Source organism: Doryrhamphus excisus, linkage group LG17 (genome assembly GCF_037039965.1).
Source record: "Doryrhamphus excisus strain RoL-2023G ecotype Guam linkage group LG17, RoL_Dexc_Guam_v1.1, whole genome shotgun sequence".
Classification (NCBI taxonomy): Eukaryota; Metazoa; Chordata; class Actinopteri; order Syngnathiformes; family Syngnathidae; genus Doryrhamphus; species Doryrhamphus excisus.
In genome coordinates this window covers 10861605-10880668 of record NC_136373.1, presented here as the reverse complement: position 1 = coordinate 10880668, position 19064 = coordinate 10861605, and the positions used below count along the sequence as shown (strand labels likewise).

The 19064-nt window shown below is 43.0% G+C and overlaps 2 protein-coding genes across 5 annotated transcripts; both read right to left on the bottom strand.

Moving 5' to 3' along the window:
* Positions 1 to 103: 103 nt before the first annotated feature.
* mkrn4 (makorin, ring finger protein, 4) lies at positions 104 to 5841 on the bottom strand. 2 transcript variants are annotated; one of them, XM_058083416.2, is made up of 9 exons: positions 5679 to 5841; positions 4881 to 5009; positions 4572 to 4807; positions 4431 to 4492; positions 4108 to 4349; positions 3932 to 4039; positions 908 to 1007; positions 742 to 841; positions 104 to 681 (listed from the first exon to the last, which is right to left on the bottom strand). In XM_058083416.2, exons 1-9 carry the CDS (start codon positions 5711 to 5713, stop codon positions 668 to 670), a joined length of 1026 nt encoding a protein of 341 aa, XP_057939399.2. In that variant the 5' UTR covers positions 5714 to 5841; the 3' UTR covers positions 104 to 667. The 2 variants fall into 2 exon arrangements, with proteins under 2 accessions (XP_057939399.2, XP_057939397.2); XM_058083414.2 differs by having other exon boundaries at positions 104 to 841; positions 5679 to 5840.
* Positions 5842 to 6425: 584 nt separating this feature from the next.
* Positions 6426 to 18358, bottom strand: ppardb (peroxisome proliferator-activated receptor delta b). 3 transcript variants are annotated; one of them, XM_078797939.1, is made up of 8 exons: positions 17958 to 18358; positions 15625 to 15984; positions 15394 to 15548; positions 15163 to 15301; positions 13511 to 13713; positions 8371 to 8577; positions 7962 to 8205; positions 6426 to 7883 (listed from the first exon to the last, which is right to left on the bottom strand). In XM_078797939.1, the coding sequence occupies exons 2-8, from the start codon at positions 15932 to 15934 to the stop codon at positions 7636 to 7638; spliced, it is 1506 nt and encodes a 501-aa protein (XP_078654065.1). In that variant the 5' UTR covers positions 15935 to 15984; positions 17958 to 18358; the 3' UTR covers positions 6426 to 7635. The 3 variants fall into 3 exon arrangements, with proteins under 3 accessions (XP_078654065.1, XP_078654063.1, XP_057939395.2); XM_078797937.1 differs by lacking the exon at positions 17958 to 18358 and adding an exon at positions 17313 to 17530; XM_058083412.2 differs by lacking the exon at positions 17958 to 18358 and adding an exon at positions 17313 to 17527 and having other exon boundaries at positions 15394 to 15545.
* Between the last annotated feature and the right edge of the window lie 706 nt (positions 18359 to 19064).

Here is a 19064-nt window from a genome sequence, read left to right as displayed (position 1 = left end):
CGGTGCTGTCCCTGTATTTTACTCGGTATGGAACTGCTAACGGTATGGGGTATCACGCACCACTAGTGGTCAGTCACCCTACAAGTAAAATCAGCATGACGCGTTTTGAGATAAAAATGTGAAGGTTTATTTTCAGTGTACAAAATGTTTTCAAAGAAATAAAAAAACTAACATGTCAAGGTTACGCCAAGCTGTCATGAGGAAATCAAGGCAGGAAATGCCAACAGACATCAACCATAATGGGGTACAGTACACTTTTTTAATCTTTAGACAATTAAGACCATTCACACACACACACACCCCTTTAAAATACCCATTTAACTAATACACTCAAATCCAACAATCGTTATGGAAGAAAATGTACAATCTTTGTCAATGTTTGAATCACTACGGCTGCAGGAAGGCTGATAAAGTGGAACTATTTTTTAAAAAACAACCAGAGGCCGTAGTGGAAACAATCCTAGAACGATTCGGTCCAGACAGCTTACATAATTCATTTTCAACAGTCCACTACAGCAGGTCAGCGAAATCACCTGCAATAGTTTGGTCTCACATAAAGTCGTATGGTACATGGCTAACACTCTTGCCTACGCCATCATGGAACCAAAGCTGTAGTGACTCTTCATTCTGGCCTCGTCCAGTGGTGCAAACACAGAAAAGGAAACCATCAGAAGCCGTACTCTGCAAGGTAAAAGGGAATGTCAAATTCACTGTCACTGTCGTCATTGTCGTCTTCAGCACCAAGAAGCGTCATGGCTATGAAGAAATTCAGCAGGTCCACGCCATCGTAGTCATCGTCGTCGTCGTCATCATCATCTTCATCATCATCATCGGTGTTATACTAACAAGCAAAATACACGTTACTTAGTGTTCACCAAAGCAGTCAGGTTGGGGGTGTAATATGTACCAGAAACGAGCCACGCCGTGCAGATTTGTCATGGCGGTACAGGCACTCCGTCTTAAAGGGGCAGCATTTGTATCGTGCATAGTAACTGCAGCTTTGTTTACTAGGAAAGTGAAAAGACAAGAGAATGTTAAATGGCATTTGTCATCCATCAGTTGCATCACAGAGTCATTGGTTGCGGTTCAGCATGTGTAGTACACACACAGTATTTTACATATGAACACAAGAGTTGTGGTTAAATTCGATACATTTGTGTTGCGGTTTGGTAATTTGATTGAATTTTACTGATATTGCCAACATTTAGTGCTGCACACACAGTCCCATATGACACCAAAAGACAGCATGTTATGATCAAAGTAAATGTATTTGATTCCATGTGGTGCATTCTTAGCAGCTGAGTAAATGTTACTAATAGACGGCCATTTTGTTAGACAAAGTTTATAAAACAATTCATGCTCCATTTTGGACAGCATATCAATATAAATGTATTCCAAATGAGTTCTTGGGGGGGGGGGGGGGGGGCAAAAATTCTGGACTAAATTCTTTCCCCACAACTCAACAGGGAATAGAATATGGCTGGGGTCGCTCCTGCTCCTCCTGGCCCCCAAAAATTATTTTCACCTGAAAGATTTCCTGGGAGCCATATCAAACAACCGTATAAGCGAAGCAGAGCTGTGGGGAGGGCAGCCTGACAGCGTATACCCATATAGAAAAAAAAAAGAACTCTAAAACAGAACGTTCAGAACCATCGAAAAATTTCACATCTCACTCCCAGAATACAACATTCATTGTAAACCATGCCAAAGGTTCAGATCATGAGGTTTGCACATTTGGAAGAAGTTTGGGATGGCTCAAAAGGGCGTGGCAAAACAAAGGGGCGGACGCTCTTATACATCAACTCTCTACCCTCCCCCAAGCTGTGCTCCTCTGTTTACTTGCTAGCAATGCCTTGAAATGGAAAGCCACATTTGTATCCAATTCCTAAAGACGCCACCATCAGACACAAGTGGTTGGAGTTCCTGATTCCCTACCAGCAAAAGAAATACATTTTAAATCTGTCCAGGCCACTATGCAGCTGGACTAGCCCACACACTTATTGAAGCCCTACGCCTTTCCAACGTTACTTGGTGTTCTGGAAGAGTCAGAAGGAAGCAGTAGGTGACAGTTTATCAGGGTGCTAACTGTTTCTGTTTATTTAGGGTAAGTCATGGAACAAAAGCGCTTGTAGCATTATAGCATAGAGGAAGTTGCTAATAGCTCTACCCGAGTCCCCCCCCCGCAACAGACATTACACGTCACCAACGCTGTAGAAAACCTAACCCTAAAATGCTAAAGCTACTTACCATTGAGACATCTTGAAGTAACCTCTTTTCTTGAGAAACCTCAGACTGTGCAGTCTGTACTTTCTGATCCAATACTTATGGCTGTATGTTAAAAAACACTTACAAAAGATAAATCACCATTTATCATCAACTCCTATACAGTTGGCAGCACAAACCGGAAGTCTCTGTACACTAGCAGCGTGAGCACCCAAAGCAGAGTGGGCATGCCTAGAGGTGGGCTGTGGGTGGAATAAATTAAATACAGACATTTTCCGCGAGGATGACCAATAGGTGCAGACTGTAGAAGAACTAGAACACTCGGTGCTGCTTATGGTGTGGAGCTGCTCTGTAGAAGTCTACTACTCAACACCAAGGGCTTAAAAATCAAAATAATAGGTCCCCTTTAAATTACAACCTCACCAATGTCTGGAGTTGCTAATAGCCTTTTTCTTAAACATGTGTAATCCTGTACAAAACTACCGGAGATCTCCAAAGGGCTTATTCATTCATCAACTCCTATACTGACAAAATTAAAAAGTGGGCTTCATCTTTGGAGTGTGATCAATCACAGCAGAGTGGGTGTGCCTTGGGGGTGGAATAAATTAGACAGTTCTGAAAATCCAACAAAATACAGCAGGAATAGGTGCAAATCTTAAGATCTGAAAGATCTCACTTTTACTTACATCTGAAAAGCCCTGTTTGTTATGAGCCTGAGAGGTCTACTTTAAAGGCGAACTGCACTTTTGGAATTTTGACCATCATTCCCAATCCTTATGTGAAACATGAACACATTTTCCCCTTTCCTGTGCATTCTAACACAATTAAACATGTTAATATGAGCTAGCTTATAATGCTGTCATTGGGATACACCGACTATGAAGCCCTGTAAAAACAAAAAAATAAATAAACCTCTACCAAGGTTGCATGGTTAGATATCGATGCTGTGATCATGCATCAACACGTACACTGATGATAAATAGTTGCAGTATCTTGCCCTATTTGGATGAACTGCTTTCCTCTGTGCATTGATACGAACACGACACCTCACTGACCGCTCGTCTCTGTTCCATTCACAGACGGAAGAGTGCATAGCTAGCTCTCCATTTGGCTACCAAGACTCAACAAGATGCTGGTTTGCAGTCAGCATTTTTTCCCTGAGGACTAGAGCACACTTCTTGTGCTGAAAGACACAGCCATTCCAAGAAGAACGGACATCGTAATTGTTGTCGCTATTGTTAACAGAACTAGCATAACGACTGTATCAATGCACCAAGAAAATAAAAGGCAGTGTTTTAAATTATCCAAATAGGGCAAGATACTGCAACTATTCCATGTTATCATTAGTGTACATGTTAATGCATGATCACAGCATGGATATCAAACCATGAAACATTGGTAGAGGTTCATAGTCAAAATAGGTGTATCCATAATGCACAGAAAATGGGAAAATGTGGTCATGTTTCACATCTTAATATAGCCTGTGAGAAACATTGCAAAAACTAAAAACAGTCTTCGATTGCAAGCAGACAGTTTTCTGTGTTCTAGCAGAGTTAGTGGGGTGAGGCCCCCCACACCCCCACTCTTTTAGCAAAGTAGGTGAGGGGAGGTTCATTGTGCAACATATTGAAAACCCCTGCTCTATAGATCCCAACCCTGGACCACAACAGCCAAGTCGCTACATTAGAGCCCAAATGTCCCAGCTTACCTGAATTTCTCTTTGAAGTCAGCGATGAGACGTTCTTTGGCTTGACCTTCAACCCAGTATTTGTTGGGCACATAGAAAGCTGATCTCACCCGGCACTGAGGACAGGTCCTGAGGCAGACAACACAAATGCGTCATAGCCTCGGGGGAGTTAAACGTGTACAGATATGGAGACTTACTTCACAACATCTGGGCCAAGGTCCTTTGTTTTCCTCCAGGTCATGATACATTGCAGACAGAAGGCATGGCTGCAGTTGGGCAAGATACCAAACATCTGGTTTCTGGGATCCACCTTTTCATACACCTTGTCCATGCAAATGCCACAGGTGACCTCTTGACTCTTGAGGAAAGCCTCCGACGTCCTGCTGGAACTACAGGCTGCAACAGCACCCACATCTTCAGCAACATTGGTAGTGCTCTCCTGTCCAAGTGTCCAAAGACGTTAAACGTAATCCTTGGCCTGTTAGGTTAAACTTCAACTCAAAAAGAAGTGCACACAAACCTCTTTGCCATCACATGCAGATGACCATCCCGAGTTCTTCGGTGACCCTCGAGAAGGAGCATCTGTGAAAAGGTCAAATGGGGAAGATGTGAAATGCTGATTTGCAAGTGTGCACTTTGACTAATGAAGGACAGCAAATACGTTGTGGATGCTCCCCAGCGGTAAAGTCCCCAGTGTTTGAAGTGGCATGTTCCCGCCTAGATGTCATCACAGACACCTCTGACGCCCTTCGGTCAGCTGGAGGTTGGACCATGGAGGAGACTGAAGATGAAGAGGAGGAAGATGAGGAGGATGATGATGAGAGGAAGACTGTTGATACAGCCCCTCTTCGACCGGCACCATCCGCATGACCTTCAGGCTGAGGGACATGGATGTACCTGGTGGAGACATGAATGAATCAAGTGCACGTCCCATCCTGTTATGGTAGACCCCACAAACATTGGTCATTACCTGCAGCGTTCACCATACCAGCATCCACCTTTCTGAAAGTACCGACATATCTGAGAAGACGGCGCAGCGGGATATTCGTGTCGATAACTGCATCTTGAGCCATATCGGCATGAGCCATTCATGAAATATCTGTAAAAAGGAATCTTATGGGAAAGTGCGCATCGCTTCCATAAAGACGATACTCAATTTAGCACAAATGTCGGCAAAAGTCACCTACATGGTCATTTCAAATCACAGCTTCTTGCTAACAAAAAGGTGGTTACATAAAAACTTGCTCCGTTACGCACGTTGAAAGTACGAATTCAACACGTATCTAAAGGCTTTGACCAAATGACCAAGACCAAATGAGGTGACTTCATTGTAAAAAACAAAACAGTGGATATGCATCAGTGGACATTCCCCGATCCACACAGAGAGCACTTCCTCCATCGTTCAAATCCAGGCTCCGCCCCTTAGCTGCGGCTACAAGTTAGCTATGCCTCTAGAAGGCAAAAGTTGGGAGTTTAAGACCGTCACTCGACATGGGCGTCGGAACAGATCTGTGGCAAACCAAACGTTGATGCTGGATAACACACATAACACATAAACCGCTCATTATGTTCATTTCCTCGCAGACACTTAACCCCACATAACGCCATGTTGACAAACCTCGTCCCAACTTTTGGTTTCCGCTTAGAAACATAAATCATCGACAGCAATTGTGATGGTAGCTTATGATTAAGATGGTAGCTTATCATAGCGAGGTTGCAAACTCACATAAACCGCCTTACCGCCGATAGTGCGATGACTTTAGCTTACCTACAGATACTCCCGCTACGGGCTGAGTGCTCCATGTCCGAATCCAGTCTGCGTGTGCGTATGCTACTGCCGTGCAAGCCGCCCCGCTCCCCCCTCCGCCTATCTTAATAGTTGGCAGCCGGTCTCTATGGCCAATTAGCGTAGCGACGAGCCAATAGAAACGTGATGTCCACCTTTGAACGTCACCATTTGCAATCCACCCACATGACCTTTTATCTTTTAAAAATACTCTGGGACGTGCGATCGAAAAGCCTCATGACCAACAACAATGTCAACACTCTTTGTATCAAGAATAACCAAGGGGCTATAAAGAGTGGGTGGACGAGATATAATTTGTCTGCATATTCGAAGCCATTTGGTGAGCATGTACAGTATGACAAACAATCCACAGTATCAACTGTAGAGGGGAATGACCTCTGGTCCAGCATTGACTTTGGCTTTTGACAGGAACCTGCTTGGCCAGGTGATGAAAACAAGTATACTTGCGGTCATAGCTGTGGAACTGTCCGTTGATTCATTTCCAAGTAGTGGGTCTGCGTTCCAAGGGTGTCATCAGCTTAAGCTCAATAAGCTCAAATGATGGTTTTGTTCAAGCTTTATACACAAATCACTAGTACGAGGGGGTTGAAGTCTACCTAATGTATCTGTGGGTTGTGTCGTGTTCCTAGCACTGGTGGAACGTGTCTCCGGTGGAAGGTCCCTCTACAGAGCCCTCGGCACTCTAACCTCTTTACAAAGAGAATGAACTGCAAGTTGTTTTGTCTTTATTTCAGAGTCTTTTTTAGAATAGTGTATATATTCCTTTCCACGACAGCCACTCTTAAGTTGCAGGTTTAAACCACTGAAAGGAATTAAGGCAAGTGTGGAGATGACAGTGGGATATTGTCATACAATAGAGGTAGACTAAGATGAATGCGGCTGGATCACATGGATGAAGAAAAGAGGCTCAAAAGCAAATGAGAAACAAATGCAAAGTTAAAGGATAAATCAATGTACAAAAACTGGAGACTCTTAAGGCCAAGTCAGTTTGTGAAATACTGCTCTGGTTTCCCAAGTAAAAATCGGCATAATATGCCAAGCATGCCAACATGAAACTCCTCGCCAAGGGAAAAGCTGTTGGCATATTTGCTGGTGTATTTGGTGAACCAAATAGAATAAGCCATACAGTCCAATACATAGACATGACATAATCAGTCATGCTTTACAAATATAGTCAACAATTACAATTAGGCATAATGTCAAACAGTAATTAAGAAAAAGAAACATAAAATGTCAGCTTGTGATCATTTGCATGTCTATCTAAAACAACTGTCCTTTGTACTTGAGAGCATCATGAGGATAACGTCTCCTCCACAGACAGAATGGGTGAAGCAGGTCGTTTTGGATGAGTGTGGATAGCTTTGAAATAAAATAACATAACTTCAATGTCCATGGACATGAACGGGACGTTATTGCACAGAGAGCTGCCATTAAGGGAGATCAAACAGCTGTGGCCTGTCAAGTTTTTGGCAAAGATAGAGGTCACTGATTGATGATGATGTAAACAAAAAGCAACCTGTGCATATTTAGCTTTGACCAAATAGACCTGTTGACATCCCAACTGATGACTCCTCGACAGCACCGCATATGTAACATGAAATGTTTCCTCTCCCGGCGAAGTGCTGAGCTGGGTGAGAGAGCAGCTCCCTTAAAAACACTGCTGTTGGCTCGGTTGGAAGAGGAGCTGCAGGAGGAAAATCTACCATTCTCACAATGATGTGGCCTTTGTGAAAGGAGGACTTGCAGCACATCCTTCCAGATGCTCATCACATGCACAAACGACACGTGGTGATGACGGCATTTGACTTGGCAACATCTGCGACCATGGAACAGTGTTTGTACAGAACACAGTGTATTGCATGTTATAAGTGTGTACGTATTCAGTCTGTAACAGTATTGCTAAAAGCAGCGGGTGCACCTAATACATGTCTTTGTAGATCTCCTGTAGAAGAGGGTGGAGCGACGTCTCCGATTCAGTCTTTTTGATCTTTTGGACAAGCTGAGCATTCTCTGTAACAAGCTGCCGCAGGTCAGCCATCTTCTGCAGCAGCTTGGGGAAGAGGTAGACGGAGTCAGAGTGGTTTGCTTGCAGGTGGAGGTCCAAGGCCTGGAGGATGTTGTCCTGACTCTGCTCCACCTGTTTCACATTCATCAAGCCGGGCCGATCTGAAGAGACATGAGTCAAAATTGAAAAGTCAAAATGGTCAAACTAATATTTGAGATGAGGAGTGGCTTCTCCCTCACCTCCACAGAGGATAATGGCAGCAACAAAAAGGGCCAGGTCACTGTCATCCAGCTCCAAAGCGTTAAACTTGACAGCAAACTCAAACTTGGGTTCCATGATCTCATTAAAAGGCTTTCTTAAGCTGCGCAGGAATTCCCTCGTCACAAAGCCTTTACCATTGGCCACCAAGAGTCCATCTTTGTTCATAAGAGATGGCAGCATGGCAAAAATTGCCTCGTGCACGCCATACTTCAGCAACGTCACCTACAGAGGAGCACACAGGAGTTAATGTCTTCCACAAGGTCTTCTAAGACAACCTGCACAGTTTAGTTGTGATCCATTCAATGTCCTGAGAATACAGTGACCTGCATGAATGCTTTTCCAAGGCCAGACAGCTGCATGAAGCAACATGAGATGACGGCAACTCACCTGGTCGTTTAGGTAAAGGTCGACAAACCCTGGAATGCTCTTGGCAAACTCTGTGAGCTCTCGCACGGTCTCCACTGTGGTGCACTGGCAGCGGTAGAAGACATGGACTCCTATCTCCTTGGTCAGGGGAGCGCCTGGAAGTAACTGGCTCCAGACCAAACCACTTTCAGCCTTCCAGAGGGTGTCCACGTCATAGATCACAAATGGCTAATGGCAGGACAAGAGTGGGACTCTTCAGGTAACGGAGTACATGCAGTATCTCACAAAGGACAGCGCACCCCTCACATTTCAGCCACCATTGTTATAACAGTTTGTCTACTCATTGGACGGGGGTTGGCAACACATGGCTCCGGAGCCGCGTGCGTCTTATCAGCCTTGTTGCTCTCTTCGTCGAGTGTTGTGATTTTTTCTAACAATGAAATCGGGGAAATGTACATTTTCGTAAAGAATGTAAAATAACAGACTCAGCGCAAGTCTGTGAATGCATCTTGACTGCGTTCTGACTGCCGATTGGATGAGCAAGCGAGGGGGCTCGTGTATGCAGTGAGTCTCACTGCACTGGCGAGAAAAAAGTTTTGAGTCGAGTCTGAAACAAGTAACTGTAAAGTAACTGTAAAATAAAACAATGTAATTAACGAGAAGTGCGCGGTAGCTATGTGTCCGGAGCCTGTGATATGTTAATCCAAGAGGTGGTGCCTCCGGGAGGAACAGATAGTGTGCCACGGGAGCCAACGGTCCACTCACCGCTTGTGACTGCTATGAAGCGGGGCAGACCTCTCGGCAGCAAGCGCAGAACAACATCTGCTTTCACTTTTACGTTATGTTACTAGTTGATTTTGATCAAATAAATCACCTAGTGGGTTTGGAAAGTTGCCAGATTTAAAAAGGAAATTGTCAAGTTGGCAACACACAAGTTCATAAAAATATCAGAGCATCTTCTCTCCAAAAATTACATTAATATAATTAATATTAAAGAATATTAAAGAATGCCTCTCTCCTAACATATAAACTCTCTGGCCTTGCCCGAGCTCTGCTACACCTGCCCTCCCCCAAGCACTTCTACGCTGTTTACTTGCAAGCAATGCCTTTAAAAGGGAATGCAACATGTGTTTCCAATTCCTAAAGACGCCACCATCATCAAGTGGTTGGAGTTCCTGATTCCCTACCAGCAAAAGAAATGTATTTTAATCTGCCAATGACATTTCACACTGGACTGTTAGTGAACATGGAGCACTATGCAGCTAGACTAGCCCACAAGCAAAAGTGCTTGTCTGTGTCATAGCATAGAGTAAGGGGGTTGCTAATAGCCTTTTCCCACCACAGTTAGTGTTTTTTCTACACACTGGTAGTCCCGCAAAACACATGACCGATGCTAAATGCTGAAATGCTGAAGCTACTTACTAGGGATGAGATAATGCATTTTTGCCAGATAAGAGTATATTTCGGCATTATCCATATTTGTGTTTAAGAAAACGCTCATTATTCACTCTTCACGCTCTGTGATTGGCCATCGCACACAACGACCCCCCTCTCCCGAGATGTGCTGCAGCCACAGGGAAGCTCAGCAGTGCTTCACAAGGGGCGATTGGGTTTAAAACAACACAGAGTTGGTCACAATGCCTCCAATTTAGTAGGTTTTCTTCAGCTTTTGGTTTATATCTAAAGTTACTTGGTAAATGTGTTCCGTAACATACTGTGCAGCACTGTACAGACCTACATTGACTGGCCACAACATTAGGTACACGGCATTAGGTAGACGCACAAGGGCGGCATCAAGGATTCTGTATTTATGGCTGGCATAAATATTATTCCCCTCTCAATATGTTGCAGTATGCGCCTTGCACTCTTAAAAGTTGTTTCATAAAATACATGGTGTTTTAACAGGACACAATCGTGCATCAGTCACTGACAGTGTTTTTTTCATTTTTGTCTGCTTGTTTCAGTCAGCAAGGCTGACAACATTATTATGTTTGCAAGCTCATATCCATCCATCTTCTATGCCACTTATCCTCACTAGTATGCTGGAGCCTATCCAAGCTGTCTTTGGGCGAAAGGCAGGGTACACCCTGGACTGGTGGCCAGCCAATCACAGGGCACATATAGACAAACCATTCCCACCCACATTCATACCTATGGACAATTTGGAGTAGCCAATTAACCTAGCATGTTTTTGGAATGTGGGAGGAAACTGGAGTACCCGGAGAAAACCCACGCATGCACGGGGAGAACATGCAAACTCCACATGGAGAATCGGACCCAGGTCTTCCTGATCTCCTGACTGTGTGGCCTACATGCTAACCAATCAACCACTGTGCGGTCAACATAGCTCATATATATGAAATAATTATAATACATATAACAAATTCAAATAATAAAGTCTCAAGATCACACATACACATATAGCTGAATAATAAACAATACTTATCACATACTACAGTGTTAATTGGCCCTGTACCCTAGAAATCACCCATGAATGATACGGGAAAAGGTCGAGATGATACTGTGTCAAAGCCCAGGGCAGTGATACTGATAAACTATAGGGCCATGTCAGTATCAGCCCCCGTAGCTGTCCACTCAGAGCGCGCTGCTCTGGTATCGTGCCCGTGAAACAACCAATCAGAGAACAGCGCACGAGCATTTGTTTTGCTGCCGTCTGTGCTCTGTCAACATGTCGGCGGTTGACACTCCCGGCGAAAGACAAATAGGGAAAATAGCAAACAGAATATTAGAAATGGAACGTTTTATCACCATTAATGAGGAGGACACTCTTGAAATGATCGAAAAAACTAAAAATGCAAATACAAGTCGGAAAACCAAGGGCGACTGCAACTGCAAGAACGAACGAAGACTGGTAGAAAGTATTCCCCCGCCTGAGTTAGACAAATACGCGTCTATGTTTATTGTAACGTCGTTGCTGACGCTATGGAAAGGACCCGACTGTGATCGCTAACAAGCTTTTATTACACAACAATACTGGCTACTGTCGGCCGTAACCACGCCGTTGCAACCACCGCCAGCAACGCAACAGTGCTTCCTCAACACGACACGCCTCCACCCCTGGTGCATTCACAGTCACGCAGAACAGTCAAGAGCACAACATGTCAACATGAACACGTCAGGGTCGCTACATTTTTTTATCAATCAGAAAAGAAAATGGGGATGAATACGAGCCTGATTCTCTCAAATCAAAATTCAACTCTCTGGCACGTTACATGATGGAAAAACGAAAGTACGTGATAATAAGCTCATGATTAAATAGTATGTGATAATAAGATCATCACATGGTTTGTCTGGTATCAGGCCCAGTATCATGCCCCCGCGTGCTAGAATCATACTGACACTTGGGGGCATGATACCGGGCCTGATACCAGACAAACCATGTGATAACCTCTAAATATAGCAACTTGTGATCATTCAATGTCAATTTCAGATTTGTACAGATAATGTGCAGCTTTAAGTCCTGCCCATTCTGATTAAACCACACCCACTTCCCCTTTAAAGAAATAGGGGAACCAAGGCTTAAGAGTTAAGTGTTGAAGTTGTTTAAGAGCAGGCTCACACATGCACATTGCACTAGAATTTTGTTGTTGTGACATAAAAAAAAAAAAAAAATTTTTTTTTTTACAAGGTTATAGCTGTGTGCGGCTCCAGACTATTTTTTTATTTGAAGACGCAAAATGACACTTGATGGTATAGGTTGCCAACCCCCGTCATGGGACAATAGTATAGAAATGAAACTTAGTAGTCAGTGTAGAACTTGTATAGCAGTGTAGATCGACTACCCATTTTTGTCTAATGAGCTGGCAACATAAATGAGCAGCAAAGTCACTGTCTTGCCAACAGCCAAGCATGGCAGTGATAGCATCATTGGCTGCGTTTACATGCAGTCAATATTCCGGTTTCTGAAACATTGGGAATAACCCGTTTAAATGCCTGAGCAAACAGGGTTATTCCTGTATGCACAGTTATTGTAAACAATCGGGATATCCTGATGAAAACAGCAATGCATAGACGACGTCTCGATGCACAGGAACGTCATGACGCAATGCGAGTCATTTCCGTTTCTTCTTCCTGTATACAAAAACAACACCAGCAAGTGTTCTTCTGACCGTCTATAAAGGACCTTTCCGTCTTTCACCACATTAATAGATGGTTAGTTTCCTCCTTGCTCCAAAAATGTTTTGTGTGGCGCCATGTTTACAAATTCAAGACTTCCTGTCAAAGACCCAAGATTCCTTTGGAATGGAACATGCACAGAACACAAGTCAATATTCCTTAGGGTGAGGATATCCCGATAGGTGTAAACATGACCCAATATTCGGGTTAGAAAAGGGGCAAACCAGGGGTAATATTCGGGTTGTTAAAAACAGGAATATGAGGATATTTGGGTTATTTGACTGCATGTAAACATAGCCATTGTCTGGGGCTGCACCAGTGCTTCCAGCACTGGGGAGTTGTAGCTGTAGTTGTACTGAGAGAAACATGCATTCCAACATGTGCTGTGACATTCTAAAGCACAGCATGATTCCCCCCTTGGGAAACTGTGCCGCATGGTAGTTTCCCAACATGATAACAAGTATAAACACAGTTCCAAGATAACAAGTGCCTTGCTGAGGAAGCTGAAGGTGAAGCTGAAGGAGCCGAGTCATCTCCAGACCTTAAGACAACTGAGCACCGTGGGGCATCCTCAAGCTGAAACAAGGTGGCGATGTCTAACAGGAGTAGAAGAGGATTTCTGTAACAACCTGTGCAGCTCCAGTGAATTCCACACCCAAGGGGATAAAGGCATTGCTAGATAGTGATACTGACAATTTAAACACAATTTGTCACTTTTCTTCACAGCTATTTAGAGCAGGGGTGCAACGGTACATATTTTGGTCATTTGATTTTTCTGTACGGAACCATTGGTCTGGTGCATCGTACAAATGAAAAGTGAGAGATTCAATCATGGTTGTCAGAGGGCATTGCATCTATACTTTACATTAACGATCATAACGTTTACCCAAGTATCATTTCCACAGCATTTTATAGTATTCTAATAACATTAGTAGGAGAAGATACGATACAATGCTTTCTGAAATGTGAAAGGTGTGCAAACTTGTGCAACAGGGTAAATGGCTGGCAAAAGAAGAGAAAGTACCGAGGTGCTGCTGGTTTTTCCCATCAGGATGCTGCGGGCCCTCTTCTTGGTCATACTGAGGTTCTTCAAGTATGCTGAGTTGACTTGTTTGGCCAATGTTTTTAAGTCTGAGCCACCCGCTTTGCTGGGATTTACCTCCTCTGCAAGCAGGCCAGCCACCAGCTTCTTCCTCTCCGCCTCAGGCATGCGACCGTATCTGATTGCTGAGCAGAAACACAGAAAAACACATGCATTTGATTCCAGAAGAAGCTATGGATATATGATGACCGCTCTTGTTCAAGATACACTTATGGCAAAATATTTGAAAGACAAAATTTTACAGAATTAATGAAATGAGAATTAAGAAAAATATTTTAGTTAAGTTAACCTTGCAATATCAGAAAACAAATTGTGGACAGCTACAAAAAATGTTATAGTTGACCTAACTTGATATGACTTCACTCATCACGATTAATAACTACTAAACTCTATTGTTTACTACCTTTCCCAACTTTACTTGACGCTAATTCTTCTTTTTAGAGCAGACTTGTGTGTGTGTGTGTGAGAGAGTGAAACTCTGACTCATTTGGGGCAGGACCTTTGGATTAGAATTTTATTGAGGTTAAACTGTCAATTTGATTATTTAATTAGTTGAAAAAATTGACACGATTCAGGAATACTTTCATTCCAGTATGTTTGCGGGATCAAGCTAAAAGTATCTGAAACTTTGTGCGGTGATCAAGGAAATTATGGTATAGAAAATAATTTATTTCACTTGCTGACATTGTGAGAGTGACATTTTTTTTATTTCTGATTGAATATATGAACTAAGGCTGAGTGATATATCAGTATTATCAAGATATGAATGTTTCTATAAGCACAATATGAAAAACAAACATCGTTCATATTGATAAAGACTGGATTTGCACTGTAACAACATACGTACCAAGATGTCAGACAGTAACTCAGCCTGATGCAGTTGACAGGTTGGTGTTCCTGGCACAAAAGGATGTTCTCATGTCTTTTAAATATGTTTACCAAAATAAATAATACTGTCTTTTTGAGTTGCTGCTGACTTCCCCCCTTAAACGAGGAACTTTACTGTATATTTGGCCCTTTTGGTATTAGCTGAAAAAAAAGATTGTTGATAGTTCTCAGGTACTACTTCAAACTTCATTACATTTCATTTTTTTGCAGCAAGAGTGCAAATATCTCTGGTGAGGTGATAACTGGACCTCAACAGTGGCACAGATTCTCACATCATCTGAAAAAGTTCATGTTCAACTTCTTCATTTTCACATCCATTGTGTTCCATTCAACGTTTTTAGAAGAATGAACGTGTGGAAAGAACGCCTTCTTTTGAACTCCTTCATGCACAACACGGGTTATAAAGAAGCTTGAAGATTACATTTTACTTTCTCTAGATTGATTTCAAAAAGAGAATGGACTATTTGATTTTTCAGCAACTATTTTTCTATAAGATTTTTGTGATTTTAATAAAAACAACTTTACATGCATAGTTATGGGGATATACTACATCGTATCTTGATATTATATATGGGAATACGAGTTTTGGTCCCTATCAACAAAGCTATGCAAACCAGTGCAAAACACGAGGTGCAGCATCCGGTGCGTGAGGGACCGTGAGAGTCTAGAAGACATTTGTTACTCACCATCATGAGACATTCCAAAAGATAGGCACTTCTGGAAACGACAATATTGGCACTTGTTGCGATTCTTCTTCTGAATCTTGCAGGAACGTTCGCAGCGCTCATATTCTAATTTCATCCTCACGGTTCGTCGGAAAAAGCCCTGGTTAAAACAAATGATGATCTGGTAAGGTCTACAGGACTTCCAGCAGTACCTGTACTGTATTGAGATATGTGGGAAGGTACACCCATTACCTTACAACCCTCACAAGCATGTACACCATAGTGGAAGCCAGAGGCCTTATCCCCACAGACCTTACACTCCACACTGATGCCAGGGGCTGTGCTGTCTTCTCGACCCAGACGCAGCTGCTCTGACAGCGAGGGTGATGGCGTGTGGGAAAGGTCTGCTTAAAGAAAAGCGCGAATAGCAAGGGCATATCCACTGAGTAGGTAAAAAGAGCTGGAGGAAAAATAAGACCTCACCGGTGTAGCTGGACACCGCACTGCTGTGATTGTTTTCTTCATCTGGACTTTCTTTTCTCTCCTGGTCTGCACTCTGACGAGATGACTCCTCCTTTTCTTCCTTGTCCTCCCCATCTTCACTCTCCCTGGCTTTCAAGTCTTCTAGGTCCGTATGATCAGACACACTCGCAGCCTCGCAGCTGTCTGAACCCCTGGACTCCACCTCTGGCACCAGCCACCTGACATCAGCCGGATCCTGGGGGGAATATGGCTGACAGTAGCCATTGACCCTGTTATGCTGCTCCGTAGCAGATGGCTGTAACCCTTCCATGGTTCCTGTTGAAGCTGACCAAGCTCTTGTCACGTTGCCATCATTGCCCACTGGACACAAATGGAATAATAAAAGAGGACATTTGGATCAAAGTAGTTCTTTGTCAGGAACAAACAAAGTACACACAAACTACTGCTCACACTTATGATGGTGTTGATGTGACAAAACACTCTATTTCATTGTTGGTGAAACATAGACATCATTGGTACAATGATACTGTCAATTGATTATGTGATGCACTCAATTGTAACCTGATGCATGTTCTAATAAAATTAAACCATTACAATGTGCTTGACAGCACAGTAAGTGTACATTCACGCTTGCAATATTATGATTTGACCATAATAGTATGGCTTTGTTCTCATAACTTCATGATTAATTTGTTATACAGTCATAGTTTTTACTTAATTTCTTTTTTAATATAACAGTCGTATTTTCTTGTTCCATCATAACGTAAATCTCCCAAAAGTACTATTTTCGTGACTTAATTCTAAATCAATGTTTTCCTTCATATTAACTAACCTTGAATTATATTTTATACTTTTTATTCAACATTTGCTCGCATTTATAATTGTTTTATGGAAAAATAAAATGATAAAAACGTGTTTACAAGCAACATAGCTGACTTCCGGTACTGGTTGCCATTTTGTTCACAAGCTAGCTTCTTTGTTAGACACTAAGGACATTTGAGATAAAAATACACACAGAACACGGTTGGACTCACGCAGTGTAGTCATAATACAAGCAGATGCGGGCTGTATTGTAGGCTAATCAGAAAAAGTATGTAAACAGAGACAAAATGTTGGCACACATTTTCTAAATGAATTAAAAAACACATTAACCGGGGCGGACACTAACCAAGGTTCCACTTTTGTCACAGCTTTACCCAAGTCATATTTCAACTTTGTATTTGCCGACTACTTAGATTGACTTTTGGTTGGATTAGGGCTTTTTTTTCACTGAACATCAAGGTTTAACTCCTTAACAATTCTACCCTCAAACACTACAACTTTATTACCATAATTTCACAACCTGGAATGGAATGGAATGGCCTTTATTGTCATTATACAAGATGTACAACGAGATTGGAGAGCTTGTCCTTTCAGTGCAGTAGTCAAGTTAAAAAAAAAGTATGCAAAAGTAAAGTAAAAAAGACAATTGAACAAGATATATACAAGCTATATACAAGATATCCAAAATATACACAGTATTGCACAGGAGCATAGGCAACATTAACCTTATTAAGGTTGCCCTCCATTTTCTAGATAGTCAGGTGCTAGAACTGCTGATTACAAAAACAAATCAGAAATCTTAGTTCCAGTCCTGTTCTTATGCCTGGGAGCATGATTAGAAGAATAGATATAGTACATATAGTTACCAAACAAGTGAAGGAAGGAGTGAGTCCCACCAAGACTTGGAGGAAGGAAAGCACAAGGGTGAATGTTGGGAAGTTCTGTGCCTTCTCTGACAGAGTTTAGGGCCATCTATATTATTGTGTGCACAGTGTACTGAGGGACAGGGTGCATGCACTATGTACACACTGCGCAGTTTTGATCGCAGGTGGAAGGTGGGGGCAAAGGAGGCAAGGGTGGGGGGCAATAATTCCCAGAGGCCCCTGGTGGATTACGCTGACGACTGTGTCGTGTAACGTTGACTCGACATTATACAGGACATTCTGTTTAGATTAGATACGGATTCTTTCCAAGCACGGAATTTGAAGAGCTGCTCGTTAGAAGTACATGCTAACATTAATTTTAATGTATTTCTTATATGTTTACTTTTGATGTTTCTCGGTGAATAGCTCCAGGGGACGTTAAAGCAATAGCAAAACAAAACAATAGTTCAAGCAGCGTGAGGGGTTTAGAGGTCTGTCAACAGGCCGTCGAGGACTATTACACGGCATGCTAACTGAGCTAGTTAGCGCCTAACCTTGATAGACACAACTATGTTAGCGTGGCTGACCCACATTCCCGTTCGTGTGTGTGTGCCTTTTAAAAACCCATGACACACCAATGCCACTTACCTCTCTCAAAAGTGCTGCAGGTTCACAAGCAGTGGGCTCGCCTACAAAATGTGCCCAGGGTGTGACAAGCAAGTGTTGAACACCGCCGCCGATCTATCGGCTGTTGACAAGTTGTTTTAAGTCGCTAGCTAGCCGCACAAGCTAACGTCACACGAAGAGTACAAACTCAAAATTGACTCGGGCCTTGGTGCGGAAAACGTCCACAGTGAACGAACAAGCGGGGTGCGAAGACGGGGAAACGTCAGGCACACCTTAAGTAAGCATTTTGTCCGTGTGTGACGAAGGGCTTTAACGATAATCCCTCACCAACTGTCTTCTTGTTGTTCCCAGCTTTGCTTTGCTTCCCCCCCATGTTTGAGTCCCGCCTACCACGTGACGTCACATGTCATGACACCGCTGCCATCCTAACATCAAGCCAGCAAATAAACACACAAATATATAGTAAGTGTAGGGTGCCGGTGGAAATTGGGTTACTGTTGGTCAAAGAAGGAGAGGAGGAAGATGTGTGTAAGAAGAGAGAGAAGAGGCGTGCTAAGAACCTAGAACTGAGAGCAGGGACTTTGAATGTTGGAACTATGACAGGAAAAGGTAGAGAGTTGGTTGACATGGTGCACAGAAGGAAGGAAGGCTGTGTGTCCAGGAGACCAGGTGGAAAGGTAGCAAGGATAGAAGTTTAGGAGCAGGGTTTAACTTGTTCTATTATGGTGGAGATGGGAAGAGGAATGGAGTAGGGGGACTTGGTTAAGAATGTCCTGGAGGTAAAAAGGTTAGCTAAGAAGAAGTGGAGCATGGAGAGGACTGAAGAGAGTAGACAGGAGTACAGAGAGATGAATGCTAAGGTGAAAGTTGAGGTGGCAAAGGCCAAACAAGAGGTCTATGATGACTTGTACGCTAGGTTGAACAGTAAGGAGGGAGAGATGGATCTCTACAGGTTGGCAAGGCAGAGAGACAGAGATGGGAAGGAGGTGCAGCAGGTTAGGGTGGTCAAGGACAGGAATGGAAGTGTACTGACAGATGCCAGTAGTGGGATGGGAAGATGGAAAATGTGCTTTAAAGAATTGATGAATGAGGAAAAGGAGAGAGAAGGAAGAGTAGAAGAGGTGTCTG